The sequence below is a fragment of the Bufo gargarizans genome, chromosome 4, assembly GCF_014858855.1.
Source record: "Bufo gargarizans isolate SCDJY-AF-19 chromosome 4, ASM1485885v1, whole genome shotgun sequence".
NCBI lineage: Eukaryota > Metazoa > Chordata > Amphibia > Anura > Bufonidae > Bufo > Bufo gargarizans.
Genome location: NC_058083.1, coordinates 286877759 through 286900040, shown reverse-complemented (window position 1 = coordinate 286900040; position 22282 = coordinate 286877759). Strand labels below are relative to the sequence as shown.

Below are 22282 nucleotides of genomic sequence, written 5' to 3'. Positions count from 1 at the left end.
TTAAAATATTATTTGCTGTCTCGTATTATTATTATTATTATTATTTCTTGCATTAAGATAATGCCTCTGTTGATGCCCCTCGTCCACCATCTCCCACAACCAGTGGCCATGCTGAATCAACAACCAATGCAGATTCAGGGTTCTCCCATTCACTGGATGCCAGGTTGCAATGCAAACTCAACTGATAAATATTTATAAGGATCCATTCATACGTCCGGAAATGGGTCCGCATCCATTCCGCAATATCGGGAACGGGTGCGGACCCATTCCTTCTCAATGAGGCAGAACGGGATGTGGAGAGCACACTATGTGCTCTCCGCATTTCCGGAGCGCGGCCCTGAACTTCCGGGCTTCGGCCCCGAACTTCCGGGACCCGGCTCCGAAAAAAAGAAAAAAAAATGTCCTATTCTTGTCCGCAATAGCAGACAAGAATAGGAAGTCCTATGGGGGGTGCCGGCCGGGTGTATTGCGGATCCGCAATACACCACGGACGTGTGAATGGACCCTTAATGAGTTTGATGGAGTAATTAATGAATTTGTACAATGGGAAATTCCTGTTATCACCAGAGTTTTCCTTTAAACAGGGACTGTCACCTCTCCTGACAGTAATAGTAAATATTTGTATTCCATGTAAAATAAAAATTCTGGAGCATTTATCCTTATAACGCCATCCCTCTATTATTCCTACTAGATGTTTATGAATAAATGCTTAGCTGGGTGTTACCAGTTGAAGGAGTCCAATCAGTGCAGACAATGTCAGACTGTGCAGGGACACACTACTCATTGGTAACACCCAGTTGTACAGTTTATTCATGTACTTTTAGAAGGTATAATAGAGAAATGGTGCGACAGTTATGTAAAAAGAGGCTCCAAATTGTTACTGCACGAAAAATACAATAATTTACTTAAATACTGTAGATATGTCAAGAGAGATGACAGGTCCTCTTTAACTTTTCTATGGCCTGTCAGTACTCTGGTTAGAGGGTTTCCACTGATTCTTGTGAACGTGACTGTGCAGCCACCTGTATAGCAATATCACCAAACTACATCTCAGAATGAGTGTCCAAGCATACAGATAGGACTGGGTATGCGTCTCCCCAGTCCAATTCCTGATGTCTGGGTGGTGGTAGAAGACTGTACTACTGGATACTTCCTGGACACTATAGTAATTTATGACATTTCTCTGTCAAACAATTCATTTCAGCTGCCATAAAGCACGCGCACCCTGCTGTACTGTTTATACAGGTAACACAGGAAGGAAGTGTGCGTCCTAAATATGGCCGCCTGAGGGAAGGTTTTTAAATATAAAACTAAATAGCTATAAAATTGAAACACAAGAACAAATATTATTTATATTCTACAGACTTAAATCTATCGACTGAATCTATATCAATGACCATGAGACATTTATTTTGATAATGAGATCATAAAACAATTATGCATGTAATTATGCATGGAGACACATTGATCTGCATTGGAGCTTTTTTCCTGGTTTAATATTAATTGAAATCGTGAAGCGTTGAAACATCTAAATTTAATAAGCAAACTGCTTCAGGGCCACTAAACCTTTTTTTGTACATTTACCGGTAACTTTCCTTCAGGCCCAGTAGCACATTGTAGCACAGGCCCAGTTTTATTAATATTTTGTTGACAGTAGCAAAAGTGGAATTTAAATGGTGGAAAGTGTCATTTAAAGCTTGATACTTATGTTTTAGCCAAAACCCAAGAAAAAAACCTTGCAACAAGAAAGAAGAATATAAAGTGAACCAAGACAAAACTGATTTATCGCTTTAAAGCCACGCCTGGCATTAAGGTGGCTGATGCCACTGACAAAGCATGGATGCCGGCAGTTGTTCTGAATAAGCAGAGAAGATGACATTTCTAAAATCACAGGTTATGCCTCATTCACACATCAGTGATTTGGTGATTGGTCAGTGTCAATGATTTTAAGCCAAAACCAGGTGCAGATCTTTCCATTATACCTTATCTCTGTGGAGGCTCCAATCCTGGTTCTGGCTCCCAAGCACTGACCAAAACACTGACTTTAGTCCCTAAATTCTACAAAGTGGGAACTGCTGAAAAATGTAAATACATACAAATACAACATAAAGTAACAAAAGAAAGTGTGAACACGTCATGGTCACCACGTAATAGCAGTACTGTGGATGATATTAATGAACAGAAATGTCTCCACAATATTCTACTGTTCATGTGCTGGACAAACAAAAAATGTGTAGCATAAAAACATAGATACTGTATGATAATATGTAAAACGCAAGACCAAAAGCCACAAAAAAGGCATTGTTCAGGATTAGAAAAACATGGCTGCAAAAATATGCTAAACTTGCCAACACGTTATGTGTGGTATTGCAGCTCAGCCCCATTTGTTTAGATGGAGCTTAGCTGCAAGACTACACACAAACGAGGACAGCTATGGTCCTGTTTCTGGACAGAAGCAGCCATGTTTTTTAATCCTGGACAAGCCCTTTAAAAATGCCAAGAAAAACCCAGAAAGGTGGTATACCAGAAACATTCCTAGAAAGTATAAACCATCAATTTACGCTATTGCGAAATAAGGCTACAATCTTACCTTTGGGGTTGGCTGAGCTAGTCCAATTAAGGTCTGTCTCTCAGGGGTGCTTGATACAGCCGCTAACTCTAGATTATGAGGCTCCAGTTGACTAACAGTAGTGAAAAAGGTAGGTGTTGGCAAAGCTGCTGATGGAAAGTGAGGAGTAGATCCATTGACATCCTTATGTCCTCTGAAATACAGAGCCACTTGCTTTCTTATGGTGGATGTTCTTGGTCCTCTTTCATGTTGAACAGCTGAAATCAATCCAGTAATCATCTTAGTACTAATCAAACTCATTTGGTAAATTGATGCAAAGAGCAGGCTCTTAGAAACTTCAGTTCATTAAAAGGTTAAAATCATGAAAATCTTCCCTCATACTGTGTCCTTGAGAGAACATTTCTTCCTTATCATTTCCTTTTTTTTCTCTAAATAACGGCATTAATCTATATTTTACCAGAGCAACGTCAATCATTTTTAATGTAGGCTTCTATTCTTAAGCATAATGCTTTTGATTTTGCTTATGTAAAAAGATACCAGTGACTGTCTCGCTGATTGCTAAGAAAATCTTATAATTGGATTTTTTTTCTTTTTGTTATATGAGCGACAATAGATGATTGTATATTTAGGCCAGAAATGATCACATTTCCTATTAATGGGAACCAGACGTTTAGTGTGTGTTTTAATTACCATCTTTATTCATGTTGACTTCCAAACACTTCTTGAGACGACATGCTCGACATTGATTTCTATGTGTTTTGTCCACTGGACACCCACCCTGTACAGAAATAAAAGAGGTTATGTCTATGTATTGAGGAAAACCACAGCTTTTCATAGTTTAATTTTGATAAATTAACATTTCATTTGATTACCGTACTTCTGTGACCTAAATTGGGATTTTTGTGACTGATACATGTACAAATTAACATTTCACATACTAATATATATATATATATATATATATATATATATTGTGAGAAGGTACCTGGAATCATCGTGGATGGAAGGTATGTGTCACAGAGGTTCCTGGCCTCGGTGAAGTAAGAGACGATATTTTATGTTTCAGCAGCAGCTATTGCTAATTGACACCTAAAGATTTAACATGGCTGTTATAGCTGATCCGGGACGGCTCTTACTGGGAGTAGTCAAAGTGCTGGGTGGGTGACTACTCCCCATGTTCCAGTCTGGGTTTTGCCAGGCATAAAAAACAGCCAGCACTGCCAGATGTGTGGATTTACCTCCCTCTGACAGTGGAGCTCAGTAGTCTGTGTGCTGTGAACTGAGGGCTGTGCTGGTATGTGAGGTTTGAGCCGGGCTGGAAGACTCAGGCCCCTCTAAAGGCGAACAGTCCGCCTATGGACTTGATAAGGCTGAACAGCTAACAGGGTGTGAATTACCACCCATGAGAAAAGGTGACTTTTATTGTTTAAGGACTTTCCTTGTCTGTGAACAAACACCAAGCCACCTGCGTTTTGTGATACACCTTGTCTGCATTTTGTTATACACCAATGCGTGAATAAACACTGTTGTTTGATTCAAGAACTGTGTACTTTGCCTCTCTACTGCATCCACTAATCCTAACTACCAGAGCGAATCCCCACAATTGGTGGAGGATGTGGGCAAACGCAGTGAAGCTGGCGTGAACGCCGATATATATTTTTGGGTTTGCATTTTTGGGCACAGTTGTATGTCGTACAAAAAAACAGCTGTATTTCAACCCGTGCCCCATGACAAAATGGAGGCGGTTGTGAAGGCCCTCATGGAGGCTAATTTTCAGCAACAAGAGACTAACCTGCACCAACGGAAGGCTAATAAGCAGCAGCAAGAGACCAACCAGTTGCTGCTACAACACTTGATGGCTTTGCAGACAGCAGGAGCAACCCCAAGCATCCACAATGCCCGGAAAGCAGTCCGTGCAGCGATCCCTAAGATGACACCCGCAGACGACATCGAAGCCTACCTGGCAATGTACGAGAAAGAGGCCAGCAGGGAAAAACTGCCCTGAGACCAGTGGGCTGAGGTTGTCACTCCTTTCCTGGCATCAGAGTCCCAGCGGATGTATTTCAACTTGCCGGACGATCAAGCGGCCGACTAACCAAAGGTAAAGGGTAAATTTTGGCAAGACTGGGGGTGAATGTGTTGGTACGGGCCTAGTGGGTACATCAGTGGTGGTTTAAGCCGGCTGAGCCCACGAGACCCCAGTATTATGACTTACTCCACCTTTTGCAAAGGTGGCTAGAGCCTGATGTGTTGAGTCCCATGGCTACGCTGGATAGACTATTGGCTGACATATTCTGGAGGAAACTGCCACTCCCTCTCCAGCACTGGATCGGCCAGGTATCTCCTGGAAATGCCCTGGAAATGGTGGACCTGGTGGAACGCTATGAGGCCACTAAGAATCTCAAGGGGGTTCTTTTGGGAGGAGGGCAACAAAACTCCAGAACTCCCCACCTCAGGCCCACCGGTATGAGCCAATGAAACCCCCCGGGAGGTTCACTCTATGGGCCGGACCCAGTTAATCTGCTGGTGGTGTCAGGAACCTGGTCACTCCAGGGCTGAGTGTCCTCCTCGGGTTGAGCCCATGACACTAATTGTGGTTACCGACAATCTAGCGGTAACCACTAATTGTGTTTACCACTATATGCTGGGAAACTGTGTGCCACAGGTACCCCTAAGGCTCTGGACCACTTGTGCCAGGTGGGAGTGGGAGACATTCAAGCTGGACTCAGGGGGCTTGGTGACCCTGGTAAGGGCTACCTTGGTGCGGTCCGCTGAGTATACTGGCCGGAAAGTTGGGGTGATGTGCATTCATGGAGACTTGAAAGACTACTCCACCGCGCTGGTGTCTCTAACCACAGTGACCGGCAGGTGGACCCATGAAGTGGCAGTCGCCACAAATCTCCACTATGAACTCATAATAGATTTCCCTGCCCTATGGCCGGTTGTGATTGTTAACTATACCCCTGAGAAAGGAATAAGCCCAGGAGATTGGCCTTGTTCAGGGGGACGGCCAGAAACCTGAGGCCGAAGGGCCAGCAGTAGGGGTGACTGCCACTTTGGTGGAAGAGGGGGAGAGAAACCCGAGTGGGGTAATGGTGGGAGACATGGAGGAGTTGCCACCGGGTCCTGGGTTGGCAGACCTCAATGTCTCCCTGGAGAATTTCGATACAGCCCAACGCCGAGACCCAACCCTATCCTGGGCCTGGGAGAATGTGGTAATACTTGGTGTACCCCAACAACCTGGGGCCGAGTCGATGTTTCCCTGTTTTGTGGTCCACCAAAATATACTATATCGGGTAAACCAGCTACGGGGTGAACCTTTTGAACAGTTGGTGGTGCCCGGGGCCTATCGAACACTCGTGTTAAAGTTAGCCCACCAACATGTTCTCGGGGGTCATCTGGGACTGCAGGAGACACATGACCGGCTACTACAACAGTATTACTGGCCCAGTGTGTTTAGGGAGGTGGACGAATTCTGTAAGTCTTGCCCGACCTGCCAGGCAACTAGCCCCCAGCACCTTTTCTGCAGTCCCTTTGTACCTCTCCCGATCATCGAGGTACCATTTGAGCAAATTGCTATGGACCTCATAGGCCCAGTACCGAAGTCCGCTTTGAGGACACCAACACATCTTGGTCGTCCTAGACTACGTCACTCGGTACCCGGAGGCAGTGCCACTGCGACATACATCGGCCAAACTCATAGTAAAAGAGTTAATGGAGATGTTTTCCTGAGTGGGGATCCCCAAAGAGGTTCTGACTGACCAGGGGACTCCTTTTATGTCCAAGGTCATGCGGGAGCAACAACCCACACCATATAAAAGTGTTGTTGAATACGTCATCCAGATGCAGGAATGTATGAAAACCGTGTTGACGCTGGTAAAGGAACATATGGAGGCAGCTCAGGGAGCTCAAAGTCGGGTGTATAATCGGCAGGATTAGGTCCGGATCTTTAACCCGGGAGATCGGGTTTTGGTTCTGGTGCCAACAGTGGAAAGCAAGTTACTGGCTAGGTGGCAGGGACCCTACGAGGTACTCGCAAAGGTTGGAGAAGTAAACTACAAGGTACACCAGCCAGGAAGGTGGAAGCCGGAGCAGGTGTACTATGTGAATTTACTCAAACCATGGAAGAATAGGGAGACCAGCACAGATGATAGCCCACAGCCGACTTTTCTAAGGGGAGAGGTTCCGGCCCCTAAGTCTGATGTAAGGGAAGCGGTTGCCACAGTAAAGATTGCTGGAAGCCTCTCCTCTAAACAGACTCAGGAGGCCAGGGAGTTCATCAGCAGGAACACAGATGTGTTCTCAGACCTCCCTGGATGCACTTCCATAATCCAGCATGACATTGTCACTGAGCCTCAGTTCCAAAATCCGGTTCAAACCATACCAGGTACCCGAGGCGAAAGGCCATCACTGAGGAAGTACAACTAATGCTGCAACTAGACGTCATCAAGGAGTCTAGAAGTGAGTGGGCCAGCCCTATAGTACTGATACCCAAACCGGACGGGACGTTGCGGTTTTGTAACGATTTAAAAAAATTAAACGAGGTATCTAAGTTCGATGCGTATCCCATGCCCCGGGTAGACGAGCTGATTGAGAGGATAGGACAAGCCTAGTATTTTTCTGTTTTGGACCTCACCAAAGGGTACTCCCTTAACGGAGGCTGCCAAAGCGAAAACGTCCTTCATCACACCGGAGGGCTGTATCAGTATAAGGTGTTACCATTTGGTCTGCATGACACCCGACTTCAATAGGGAGTTCGTGGTACAGACAGATGCCTCCGAAGTAGGCCTCGGTGCTTAACTCTCTCAGGAAGTGAACGGGGAGGAGCATCCAATTTTCCCTTTAGGCCGCAAGCTCACCCCAGCCGAAACCAGGTATAGCATAGTGGAGAGAGAGTTCCTGGCTATCAAGTGGGCACTCAAATCTCTCCTCTACTATTTGTTGGGGAGAAAGTTTCGCCTGGTAACTGACCACTCCCCTCTCAAGTGGATGAGCCAGGCCAAAGAGAGAAATTTCCCGAGTCACCAGGTGGCTCCTGTCCTTACAGAACTTTATGTTCTCTGTGGAACACAGGGCAGGCCGGTTGCAGGGAAACACGGATGCCCTGTCCCGGATATACTGTATGGCAGGTGTTCACCCCCTCAAGGTTGAACAAAGAAGGGGGGGTATGTAAGAAGGTACCTGGAATCATCATGGATGGAAGGTATGTGTCACCGAGGTTCCTCGCCTCGGTGAAGTAAGAGCCGATATTTTATGTTTCAGCAGCAGCTATTGCTAATTGACGCCTAAAAATTTAGCATGGCTGTTATAGCTGATCCGGGATGGCTGTTATAGCTGATCCGGGATGGCTCTTACTGGGAGTAGTCAAAGTGCTGGGTGGGTGACTACTCCCCATGTTCTAGGCTGGGTTTTGCCAGGCATAAAAACTGTCAGCACTGCCAGGTGTGTGGATTTACCTCCCTCTGACAGTGGAGCTCAGGAGTCTGTGTGCTGTGAACTTAGGGCTGTGCTGAGATTTGAGCTTTGAGCTGGGCTGGAGGACTTAGGCCCCTCTAAAGGCTAACAGGCCGCCTATGGACTTGATGATGCTGATCGGCTAACAGGGTGTGAATTAACACCCATGAGAAAAGGTGACTTTTATTGTTTATGGACTTTCCTTGTGTGTGAACAAACACCAAGCCACCTGCGTTTTGTGATACACTTGTCTGCATTTATATATATATATATATATTTATATACAGTACAGACCAAAGGTTTGGACACATCTTCTCATTCAAAGAGTTTTCTTTATTTTCATGACTATGAAAATTGTAGATTCACACTGAAGGCATCAAAACTATAAATTAACACATGTGGAATGATATACATAACAAAAAAAGTGTGAAACAACTGAAAATATGTCTTATTAAAGGTTCTTCAAAGTAGCCACCTTTTGCTTTGATTACTGCTTTGCACACTCTTGGCATTCTCTTGATGAGCTTCAAGAGGTAGTCACCTGAAATGGTTTTCACTTCACAGGTGTGCCCTGTCAGGTTTAATAAGTGGGATTTCTTGCCTTATAAATGAGGTTGGGACCATCAGTTGCGTTGTGGAGAAGTCAGGTGGAAACACAGCTGATAGTCCTACTGAATAGACTGTTAGAATTTGTATTATGGCAAGAAAAAAGCAGCTAAGTAAAGAAAAACGAGTGGCCATCATTACTTTAAGAAATGAAGGTCAGTCAGTCCGAAAAATTGGGAAAACTTTGAAAGTGTCCCCAAGTGCAGTCACAAAAACCATCAAGCGCTACAAAGAAACTGGCTCACATGCGGACCGCCCCAGGAAAGGAAGACCAAGAGTCACCTCTGCTGCGGAGGATAAGTTCATCCGAGTCACTAGCCTCAGAAATCGCAGGTTAACAGCAGCTTAGATTAGAGACCAGGTCAATGCTACACAGAGTTCTAGCAGCAGACACATCTCTAGAACAACTGTTAAGAGGAGACTGTGTGAATCAGGCCTTCATGGTAGAATATCTGCTAGGAAACCACTGCTAAGGACAGGCAACAAGCAGAAGAGACTTGTTTGGGCTAAAGAACACAAGGAATGGACATTAGACAAGTGGAAATCTGTGCTTTGGTCTGATGAGTCCAAATTTAAGATCTTCGGTTCCAACCACCGCGTCTTTGTGCGATGCAGAAAAGGTGAACGGATGGACTCTACATGCCTGGTTCCCACCGTGAAGCATGGAGGAGGAGGTGTGATGATGTGGGGGTGCTTTGCTGGTGACACTGTTGGGGATGTATTCAAAATTGAAGGCATACTGAACCAGCATGGCTACCACAGCATCTTGCAGCGGCATGCTATTCCATCCGGTTTACGTTTAGTTGGACCATCATTTATTTTTTAACAGGACAATGACCCCAAACACACCTCCAGGCTGTGTAAGGGCTATTTGACAATGAAGGAGAGTTATGGGGTGCTGCGCCAGATGACCTGGCCTCCACAGTCACCGGACTTGAACCCAATCGAGATGGTTTGGGGTGAGCTGGACAGCAGAGTGAAGGCAAAAGGGCCAACAAGTGCTAAGCATCTCTGGGAACTCCTTCAAGACTGTTGGAAGACCATTTCAGGTGACTACCTCTTGAAGCTCATCAAGAGAATGCCAAGAGTGTGCAAAGCAGTAATCAAAGCAAAAGGTGGCTACTTTGAAGAACCTAGAATATGACATATTTTCCGTCGTTTCACACTTTTTTGTTATCTATATAATTCCACATATGTTAATTCATAGTTTTGATGCCTTCAGTGTGAATCTACAATTTTCATAGTCATGAAAATAAAGAAAACTCTTTGAATGAGAAAGTGTGTCTAAACTTTTGGTCTGTACTGTATATATATACATTATATTTTACTGTCAAATGATGCAGTTATTCCTGCTTTAAGGCAAAAGTGGATATTATAGGCAAGGTTGATATTAACAAGGGGAGAAAAGTAACTGGTAGTGCACTCTGAGGTAGTACGGTGACAATTATCAATCTTATACAGCATATAATTGATCAAGTAGTGTACATTTTTATTATACAGGTCTTATTTGTACAGGGGACAGGTTTTTACAAAATAACCCGTTTCTATGTTATGGACAAATAAAGAAGAGCCTCCACAGTTTTTCAATGTATAAAAGGGTTTTGAGGGATTGTCCTACCAATAAATTTTTATTTACTCAGATCAGGCAAGATAACACCATTTCAATTGGAATCATAAAAAAAATGCTTGTGGGTCTACATGCTGTTATTCAACCTTCACTTAAGAGGTTGTGGATGGTAAAACTGAGCTACTGAGCATGTGTGACCAGCAGCATTCTATACATTAGTTGGACATTATAAGTGACATTTTTAAAGCATACAGGGGGTGCCATAACAGCAATACTTTTTTAATTTTTAAAATGCTTGCCTTTGAAAATATATTTTTGCCAGACCAAATAGAGAAATGTAATATTTATTAATGGGACAACCCCTTTAAAAATGCTTACATTTAGAAAGAAAATGGGTAGTCAATGGTCTTTTTTTTTTATCTCTGCACCTGTCACTCTTCTAAATATTCATATTATTGTAGACAATACAACAATTTTAATGTACAGGATCAAACTAAATTTTTAACTAGAGTCATGACTTAATCAGTCTAAGGCCTCCTATACACAAATGTATTCATTTTATGGTCTGCAAAATACAGATGTGGTCCGGTTTTCGCAAGACCCACTGTATAAAAAAAGCCTATTGTTGTCCGCAAAATCGCCAAGAATAGGACAGGTTTTTTCATTTGGGGCCTGTCCGCATGGAGGCGGACAGCACATGGGTGATGTCGGTGTGCTGTCCGTTTTTTTTTTTTTGTGGAACCATAAAAATGAATCGATCTGTGTGCGATCAGTAAAAAATAGATATCCAACATGGACCAAAAATGCGGTCGTGTGAATGAGGCCTAAGTGAGGCCTTCCACGCACAGTTGATCAGCTGAGTACTGATAAGATGGCCCCATTTACCATCATGCTTCACAATGCTGCTCGGCAAGAAAGCCATACTCCAGTGCTGCAAAATTCTTTTTGTTATATATATGGAATTTGTGTATTTTCTCTTTTATGTGCACCTTTTTAATGAATGTATGTGTCTGAAAATGTGTATAAACCTGTAATTATCAAACAAAATGCAGACAATAACTCATTATAGTTCTCGTAGTGTCAATCCGCTAGTCCTATTATATAGCCGCTTGTGAAAATGAATAGTTGACAATTATATCATGGTGGTTTTCTTTCACTATTTATTACATCCAGTGTGGCTGAAACATGAGAGTGAAATATCACATTTACAGCGAGGCAAAAACCATCGCTCTCAGGATATGTATCACATAGCTTATAGCATGCAGCAAAAGAACAGCACAGTGAGGTCATTTCTCAGTGTCTTGAGATATTGAAAAGCAAAGAACACTTCTATTTTTTTTGTATTCATTGTTTATCCTAGCTTTAGCTTTATGTCTTCTATAGTTATCCTTTCTGACTGGTGAAATTACAATCTGATTATATGGCTTCTTTGAATGCAGTGATAAGCCATAATTTTTTTATTTTTTTTTATGCCATAGGAAAGTCTAAACCTGGCTTAGGTAAAACAAGTAGGTGATATTAAAATATTCTACCCCCACCACAAATGGAAAAAAACAGGATTACACAAGAGCAAATGAAAGTTTTCCCATTCTGTAGTTTATGATGAAATGCAGAGGGTTTACTGCTAGATTGGCTTCTAAGCATATTTTATAGAAAGAGCCTTTTATTTTTTTCATAAGATGAGGTCCAAATCACAAGCTGCTATATACAGCATATTATACGGTAAGTATGTGGAAATGGATAAGCATAGGGAACAAGGGCTTTAGAAATAATTAATGACTTAAATAAGGGGGATAACTATAATTTATAGGGCCCTATAGTGAAACAAGATGGGCCCCCCACCTCCTAATGTAAGAAAATTAAAATAGCAGTCTAAGAAGCCATAATTAAAGGTATGTATAATAGAACAATATATCAGAAAACCCACATTATAGCAAAAAGCCACTGTGTTGTTATTCCCCACAAGTACAAAGTTCTTGCACCTGATTGGACCCCCAACCAGGGACCAATTGCAAGTGTTATGGCTATAGTTACATCCATGGCTTAAATGTTAAATACAGGCTCTCTTTTATGCTTGGCTTTGCCCATTACATCTCTAAACTTACAACCTTGTTTCTTTGGTCTTATTTCTTGCTAGATTTTTCTTCATGTACTTTTGCGCCTTTATATTTTCTATCAACTTCCATTGTCTGTGGAGGTTATCATTCATCTATGTCATAGTATATCAGTAGTAATAAATCAGAGCAACTGGACTTGTAGTTTCCCTTCAAGACATCTCGATAGTCATCCGACTGTCTTTTTTAATTAGAAATTTCTCAATTCTTCTTTAGAAAGCCAGTGAGATGACCAGCAAAATGTCTTGATGGGAACCTACAACGGGTCCAGTTGCTCTGACGTATTACTACTTATACAACTTATACAACTTCCATTGCTTCTGTTTCATAACCAATCAACATCAGTATGTAAATTTTTTTTAAATGCAGGCAAGAGTTATACTTAAAATATCTGGGGAACATTAGCCTTAAAAGGCAGTGATATAACTAGAGATGACTGGGCTCAGGGGCGGATTGGCCATAGACCTTACAGGGAAATTTCCTGGTGGGCCGATGCCCAGGGGGCCACCTGGGCCCTCCTCACCGCCAGCCAGTGGAAGTTTTTGGGGATGCATTTTGTGCTGCTGGCATTATGTTTTTATGTACTGTGGTATTTGCCTCTGTTGGGGTGGTATAATGTGCCACAATATGGTATTGCTGGCCCTGCCTTCCATCAATTTAAACACAAATACAAAACAGGGTCACTTTTAGTATTTTTTACCAGGGCTACTTTAAGTTCCCACTCCGCCCCTGACTGGGCCCCACTGCAAATTTTTGAATGGGCCATCTCTTCCCGAGCAACTTCTTTCTCCTGTGAAACCGCACCCCTGTGGCTAGCCAAGATCACCCTCTCAGACCAAGCCCAAGCAGCTGTTCCGTCCATTTCCTATATATATACTGTATGTAATGTCATTGTATAAAATGTTATTGTATAATACTGCTGAGGGGGTCCTGACAATAAAAAAAAGTAGTCCTCCTTCTGGGAGGGTCCCTTCTGAGTTCAGTCCCCGTAGCAGCTGCTTCCCCTGCTTCTACTATGGCTACACCTCTGTTTAAAGAGGTTTTCCCACAACTGACATTCCTCCCCTATCCACAGGATAAGTAGGTGCCCCATTGCTGAGTTTCCCATGATCACTAGATGTCACGATCCCTCCCGTGACAAAGGTTAGAAGATCTAGGAGACTTGCATCACGTGAGGTTATCTGACAGCCTCTCTGTTTTCACTTTGCAGTGTTATTGTTGGTATGACCACACCTCTTGTTTCAGGTGTAGCTTGTGGTGATTACTATTCCTCTATTTAGTCTGGACTCACACTTCTTACCATGTGGTTGATATTATCGGCCTGAAGTTGGAAGAGCTGGTGTGTTGTCCTCTTCTGAGTTCCTGCTCTTCCATTTTCTATTGAAGATAAGTGTACTCCCCTTTGTATTTTGTTTTCCCCTTTTGCTCATTGTTTTCTAGGCCTCAGGGAGACACTGGTTCGTTCATCTGGGAAGATATCAGTGGTCTCAGACCCTGTCACTACGCCTAGGGATTTTCAGGGTTTCTAGGGTCTAGGTATCCGGTGTATGAATATTTCAACCTTTAGGGTCTGTTTATACTGACAGGAGTCAGGGCTAGGTTTAGGGTTTCCTAGGTGGTGACATTTTCCTTTCCCTAGCCGTGAGGCCTAGTTTCAGGTTATTTTCCTTCTGTTGTCATTCTGGTGTTCCTCCCATCCCCCTACATTGTGACACTTGAATGGAGGTCCAGATCCTCCTTCCCCTTTCCTCCTCAGTGAATGACCCTAATGTGGAGGAACTTGAAGTCATTGGTGGTGGGGTATGCAGCATTCCACTCCATTAGTCTGTGGTACTCCATTGGCCCACAGATATTTAGAGGGAGCAGCCCCCTGCATCATGCTGCCTATAGGTGCTTCATGCTGTATATAGCTAATAGAAACCATTTACAGTATGGACACTTGGTATTAACTGCACAGAACTCTTTTAGCATGGCTTAGTGCAGATATGCAGCCAAACTCCACCCATCTAGCAACATAAAAATGTAAACAGTTGTTTAAGGATTATTTTTAATATAGTGTGCGGACCGATATGTTAAACATTTTTGTAATATACTTTATTACAGAAAGATGTTTCTTTGTACTAGAAAACATGGTGTAAAGAGTCTTCTTAGCAAAGCGCTAACTGAGCATTGCCCAGGAGAGTCTGTCTTCAGCCTTCTACTGAGCGCTGAGGATGCCTGTATGCAAGAAGTCTGATAGGCAGGGTGATGAGCAATGATAATTAGGACACATATATGTAGCGGTGAGGGGAGAAAGAGACCGCAGGGCAGGGTTCAAATACGGTACAGCAGACGAGGAAGCTGAAGCAGATACCGGCTTTATTAAATAACAAAATATAACGGCCGTAAAATGAGATTAATAGTATTGTGTCGATACACCAGGGGCGCAATCGACAAATGACAGGAACAGTGTTAACAAGTTTACACAAGTTTACAGGAAGGGTAACTGAAACGTAATATACCAAATGTGCTCCCACCAGCAAGCACATAGAAATACAGGCTACTCTCCTCTACTATATCCCTGTCTGACCCCCGCTAACCGGGGCACGTTTCTACAACGCTCTAACTAAAGAAGCCTGCTCTATGCCCTACCACAGATTAGCACCGGTGCACACTCACAGTTCTGTGTGTAGCTGGGCAGAGATCTGTTGTGTCACATTATCCCACGAGGTGGCTACTTGTCTTGGCCTGGTACGTGGGGGCAGGTGTTGTCTGGCTCCTGATACGGTCGCTTGCTTGTCCCAACGCGTTGCCTTTTCCTCTTTCTCTGTATTGCAGGTGCAGGCATCCACACCAGTTCAGCTCTGCCGGGAGTCCCCGTCCTCTGACATGGTCCTGCTAACCTATAGCACGTTATCCAGGCCCCGTGTCCTGTCACTAGTCTCTGAATTGGACAATATCACTCCTCTCAGATCCACTTTATAGTCTCTGTTGCTCTGTCTAACACTAGTCAGTTTCTCAGCTCACCACCAGCCCAGAAGACACACCCAACCCAGACCCCCCAAAAAACTGGAACTTTTTAGCCCTCCTACATCCTCTGAGACAAACAAACTTCATTTTTTTACTCAAAGACACAGCAGCATCTAGTGGCTGAAAGAAGGTATCACAGTCTGTGTGAAACATTATCACTAGAAATGCGAGCGCAATGTAACTTGTTCATTCTAGAGGCTGGCTCCTACATATACATAGTTAGGAACTGGGGTAGTGACCAGAAGCAGGCTGGGAGCCTCTGTATGGTACACACAGGCATCTTCAGCGCTCAGTAGAATTGAAGACTGACGCTCCTTAGGATCTGTCACTTAAAGCTTTGCTAAGAAGACTCTTTACACCCTTTTTTCCAGGACAAAGAAACATATTTTCCTTATAAAATACATTACAGAAACGTTTTACATCCCTGTCTCTAAGATAAATTGAAACGACAGTTACACTTTAGGTCGTAGCTTTTCTTAACTTCACTTAGAACAAAGGTTCAGTTTACTGCTCTAGCTCTTAAAGAGGACATGTAACTTCCCCTGACATGTCTGTTGTACTTGCATTCCCCATGCAATAACGATTCTGGTGCATCAATTCTTATGACCCTATAACGTGCCATTCCTTTATTATTACTGCTATAAGTTATGAGTGAAATACTAGCAATTTGCAATGAAGGTCCAGATGGGTGTTAGTAGTTGAGCGTATTTTCTTGCACAGTCTGACACTAGCAGCACTGACTGGATAGTGTCAGACTGAGCATTGTTTCCCACTTACATGTATCAAGAATATCTTTCAACATTTCAGTTCTGCGCTATTATGGCTGCAATGAATATCCACACCTGTATTCGTTCTAATGAAAGAACAAGCACTTCCATAAGCATTCATCTCAAAAAGCTGATGAATCAGTGACACTCAAGGACTCGGTTACAATGCATTTCTTGTGCGGTATGTAAAACAATACAATACAGTTTAACATAGGATCATTATTATAGATTACTAAGTAGATGTTATATGTTACTATTATACAAGGGTGGTATGAAAACACCACTGTACTAACCTGATTGCCGGATTTGCACACGTAAGTCCTGTTCCTCCGAATGCTTCTCTTGAAGAATCCTGAGCACCCATCACATGCATAAACTCCATAATGTTTACCCGAACTGCGATCACCACATACTTTACAAGGAATATCCAAGATCCGACCTGTAATGAAAGTAAGCATTAATTGCCATGGTCACCAGCACAGTTTTTCTTCTTTAAAACTATATTTTTTATACATGATCATCTCACTCTTCAGATTATTCTGGCCGACCATGAGCCACCCTCATGTCTACTAGTAGGCTTGTAGAGATGTGCTGGAATAGAGGAATGTCTTATATAGTAGTGGTGCAATGTGCTTCCCTAGTCATGTCCTCATAAATCTGCATTGTCACTGATTGATAATGATGATGTTTAACTTGAATATTGCATTTTCATTAGCTGTTATATGTCATCAGCAAGGTGACAATGCTTTCTTCAGACTTGTCAGTTTTAGTAAATAATTGTTTCCCATAAGATAGCACCTATTCTTTGAACTTTACATTGTACTGTTCCTCTGTTATTCCTCCTAGAGATATATTAATAGGGTGATGACTGGTTGTTACCAGGTGAAGGCATCTCTCTACACAGTCTGACATTGACCAATCAATCCTGAAGTATATTTTAGAAACCACAGCTAAATATATATGGCTGTGAGATGTGGAAAAATAAAGTGAATGACCAGGGAAGATGAGTGGAATAGAATAGAATGTATGCCAAGTCCATAAAAAGGAAGAAAGAGCCATACGTATCGTCTCCTGTGGAGAGGCAGCTTAGTGTAATTACTGTACAAATACTTGAATGGAATGGGTACTCATCAATACACTGTGATGAAGCGCTGTGTAATGAACAGGAAGCAGTACTCGCATGGATCACTGCCACCTCTTCAAACAGCTGATTGGTGGGGTTGCCGGGTGTCACACTACCGCTGATCAGATATTGATGACCTATCCTGATGATAGGTCATCAATATAAATTGCTGCGCAACCCCGTTAGGTGCAATGGTGAAGCATGGAGCTGTTTTCCCATCTGAACCATGTCAACTCATTGCGTCTGATGCAGAGGAGAGCATTTTTGCTCTGTTCTCCTGGGGAACAGGGAGAGGTGAGTATTATTTTTTATTTTATTAGCAATTCAGGGGTGGACACTAGTGGGACATTTTACTTTGTGGGGGGGGCACTTAGGTTAGCATTCTACTGTGTGGGGGCACTAAAGGAATTATTCTATTGTGTGGGGCCATTAAAGGGGACAGTCTACTGTGTGGCGGCACAAAAGGGATTGGGTGCAATTGGGGCATGTATAGATAAACATTAAGAAGAATTAGGCCAGCTCAACATATATTTGGCGATCCGGTTCAGTTCCCCACCAGCCTAAAGTAGGAACCGCCAGAGAGGAACTTAAGCTAGAACTGATCCCATAGTTTTCTATTAGATCTTTCATATTGATCCAGCACATCACTGATGATGTCTGATGTAAACAAACGCCAGAAATGCTATATGCAGGTTTTCCTGTCCAATGCTATCAGTATATAGTTGCCAGATCTACAGTACCTTGAAAAAGTATTCATACTCCTTGAACTTTTCCACATTTTTCCACATTACACCCACAAATGTAAATGTATTCATTGGGATTGTATGTTACAGACCAACACCAAGTAGTCAGTATGTGTGAAGTGAAAAGAAAACTATACATGGTTTTCAAAATTTTTAATAAATAAAAATCTGAAAAGTGTGGTGTGCATTTGTATTCAGCTCCATGTACTCTGTAGCTGTTCTGTGAAGGCCTCAGAGGTATGTTAGAGAACATAAACGATCAAACAGCATCATGAAAACCAAAGAACACATCAGATAGGTCAGGGATAAAGTTGTAGAAAAGTGTAAAGCAGGGTTAGGTTATAAAAAAAAAATCCAAGCTCTGAACATCCCACAGAGCACTGTTCAATCCATCATCCAAAAATGGAAGGAGTATGACACAACTGCAAACCTACCAAGACATGGCCGTCCACCTAAACTGACAGCCCGGGCAAGGAGAGCAGCCAAGAGGCACATGGTCACTCTGGAGGAGCTGCAGAGATCTACAGCTCATGTGGAAGAAGGTGCACTGATCAGATGCAACCAAAGTTGAACTTTTTGGCCTAAAAACCCATATTCATGTGCTAGAATGGCCCAGTCCAGACCTAAATCCCATTGCGAATCTGTGGCAAGACTTGAAAATTGCTGTTCACAGACACTCTCTGTCCAATCTGACTGAGCTTGAGGTATTTTGCAAAGACGAATGGGCGAAAATTTCAGCCTTTAGATGTGCAAAGCTGGTAGACACATACCCCAAAAGATTTGCAGCTGTAATTGCAGTGAAAGGTGCTCATACAAAGTATTGACTCAGGGGGGCTGAATACAAATGCACACCACACTTTCCAGAATTTTATTTATTACAAATTTTGATAACCATGTATAATTTCCTTTCACATCACACATACTTGCTACTTTGTGTTGGTCAATCACATAAAATCCCAATAAAATACATTGAGGTTTGTGGGTGTAATGTGAAAAAATTTGGAAAAGTTCAAAGAGTATGAATACTTTTTCAGGGCACTGTATGCACTGTAGTGCTGATACATCAGTTGTGTCCAGCTACTGCTCCAGAGCGCTACTCGTGCTGCTGATAATGTGCCTCCTTGGGTTTTTTTAAAGTTGGGAGGTATGCCCATCTACTACTTTTTCTGTACTCTGTTATCCCTCTGCCAAAGGGAGTGAGCGCTGTGCGGTAAGGAGAGAATATCTACTGAACCTTCTATCCTCCCAGCTGCTGTGCTCCTCCACCGTTGGCGAAGCGCTACAGATAAGGCAAAGCACATTAGCAAAATCATGCATTCCCCTAGAAATGCATAATTTTGTGAAAACACACTGACAACAATGACTGTTATTTACACTGTAAATAACGCTGGACCACCAATGACAAGTAAGCCACAGCACAGACCCCATTAGATAGGGCTGTCTAGCTCTGTCAATCAAAGAGGAGCAGCGCTCCAAGAGCTACGCCGGCCCTTCAACACTCAAACTGACTAATTTGCATAAATATATGCAAATCCACAGATCTCCACAGTGGTGCAAGCTAAAAAGAAAATAAAGATATTGTTTTAATCAGCATGATCAACCCTACCAGGCAATATGCCTGGTTTAATACGGTTGATCATGCTGACAGAGGCTCTTTAAAAGCCATTGGCAACTTTTACACATATTAAAAATGCATAAAACTCTTCAGAATTCTGGTGAAATCTGCTGAAGATTTCTTCCACTACATGTGGTCTGAAGGGCACAAACGTCAATAAATTGTATATTTCCTCTGATTATTCAGTATAGGACTAAGGTGTCTATGCCAGTAGATCCGATTTATTAGGCTATGTGGTTGTTAGTCTATGGGGGTCATTTACTATCCAGAAATACACCCATATTAGTCGTATTTCTGGCACAGATTGTGGCATAAATGTTATTTACGCCACACTCTGTGACTTTTCCTTGCTCATGCCAGATCTTAAAAAAAGTGGGCATGGTATGGGCGGGGAAGGGTCTGGTTTAGGCACAGAAAATGGTCTAAAGGTAAGTCAGCTAGGAAGATGTCGTTTAGACTGGTGCTGGATACATCAAAATTATGTCCCGCCAGCTATAGGGGTCTAAAATGCCGGTCTTAATAAATGACCCCCTATATCTTAATTAAAATATACAGTAGCTGTAAGAAATATTTCTAAATAGTGAAAAGATTAACAGAATTTAATTTCCGTTATGTATACAAAATGTTAGCGGGAATGTCAGCTAGGGGCACTACTTATGACTGTAGGTCACATCTGGCATGAAGTACTGCAGCCACAAATCATATCTTTATGTGCATTATGTACACAAGTAAGTCATTTATTGTTGTGAGCTGCAAGGGAAGGATACAAATCATTTCTGTGGGATGCAAACGGATACAAAACCACTTTGGTTCAATAAGGATCTGTTGTTTTTTTAAGGATTGAAGAAACTCAGTAAATTACATCTTTGATTTTAAAAAAAGATACAAACTGGTTCTTTTATCAGTTGCATAACCAACTGAAAGAAAATTAGGAAAAATTCTGTTGTATATACATATTAATACAATAGAGAGAGAGACAGTGCCAACGTCAGCGGGGCCAGCAATACTGTAGTCCAGCAGAACCAAATATCACAATGCAGCATACAATACTGCTGCCCTGTCTGGAGGGGACCTGCGGCTAATACTCCTAGCATTAATTAATACTGAAAGCATCCCATCATCATGTACCCAGCCTTTGACCATAAGGAGTGGTCAGGCACAGTGGCATACATAGAGAAGTAAGGGCCCCATAGCAAAGCCCCCACACCGGACAGAAAGGTTTCTGCCTAAACCCTTTTCAATGACCCTTGGGCCTCATTTTGCTAAAAGTTGTTCCTTTAGAGGGTAGAGTCCTGACCATTGGGCATCGATCCACTGGGAAATGTAACTTTAGGTTTTATGGCCAGTCTGCCCTTGCTCAGGGAAATCACAGCCAACCATATATTTCCCCTGCAGTATTTACTTCATTGATATGCCCTAATAGGGTAATAGCAGGGCTGGCCAACCGGCGGCTCTCCAGCTGTTGCAAAACTACAACTCCCAGCATGCCCAGACAGCCTACAACTATCAGCCTATAGCAGGGCATGGTGGGAATTGTAGTTTTACAACAGCTGGAGAGCCGCAGGTTGGCCAGCCCTCGTAATAGGGACAAACCCCTTTGATGCATGACCTGATTTTCACATGAATGTGAAATGGTACGTGCATGTTTCCAGGTATATGAACAGTAGCCCAATAAAAGTATCACCCAGGGTAATAAAAAATATTATTATGTATTAGCATTAATTGTCCATAATCAAGACTAAAATCCACTATTTTGCATAGATGTGTATAATACCAATGTATGTACTCTCAAAGGTCAAGAGTCGCCATTAGTGCTTCATGAGTATGACATTTTGGCTTTGATGGAATCATACGGGTAGTCTGCACAGGTCAAAAAGCCTCCGCAAAATTAGGGCAGCTCCATTAATAGTGTCTAAGGGTCCTATTACACTGCCTGATGATCACAGGACGATCATCAATGGAACTTGTTTGCACCAGACTCATTACACACGGTGATATGGGAAGAATGATGGCTACGGCAGTCGTTCCTTCCTCCTTCTGCTCTATTGATTATCGGCAGCACATCCCTGATTACACAGGGAGATGTGCTGCTGATGATCGGGCATCTTTTCATGCTGTTCAAAAATGCAAATCAACCGACAAACGAGCATTTGCTCATTCTTCGTCTGATCAGCTGCTCGATTATACGGTCCAGTTATCGGGAACGAGTGTTTGCATAAACCCTTTTTCCCAAAAATTGGCCCAAAAATCCCAAACGTGGATATGGCTTGAAGTCGAGTCAGAAATGGCGAACCCGGCAGACAGGTTCAGCTGCTGGTGGGCTTGTTCATCACCTCATTAGGATGTTTAACTCTTTCCTTTACCGAGTGCATAGCAGGAACTCTGCTAGTAAGATGGACCACCCATGCTGAATTAGTCCTGGTGTGGTCTTGTGTCTGCTGAGGTCATGTACTGTACGGTATTAACTGTGATCGTTCTTCAACGTTCAGATACTGTAAGTCAAACTGGTGCAGCTGGGTCATATCAGATAAAATGAACATATAAAATACAGCTCATCAAAAAGACATAATTTAAAAATGTGTGATTCTAGCTGTTGACTGATGTGCAAAGGATCATCTGGTGGGACTTCTAATATGAATCTGGTACTCGGCATAGCAATTCTAAGACTGCATAAGGAATCAAATATATATCGTCTAGTACGATAATAATGATACC

The 22282-nt window shown here is 42.7% G+C and overlaps 1 protein-coding gene across 1 annotated transcript in view; it reads right to left on the bottom strand.

Moving 5' to 3' along the window:
* Window positions 1-21897, bottom strand: part of NR2E1 (nuclear receptor subfamily 2 group E member 1) — a 29850-nt gene extending 7953 nt beyond the window's left edge. The window contains 4 exon segments of the mRNA XM_044291984.1: window positions 2591-2826; window positions 3260-3347; window positions 16380-16525; window positions 21870-21897. Coding sequence (XP_044147919.1) covers window positions 2591-2826; window positions 3260-3347; window positions 16380-16525; window positions 21870-21897 — 498 coding nt within the window.
* Between the last annotated feature and the right edge of the window lie 385 nt (window positions 21898-22282).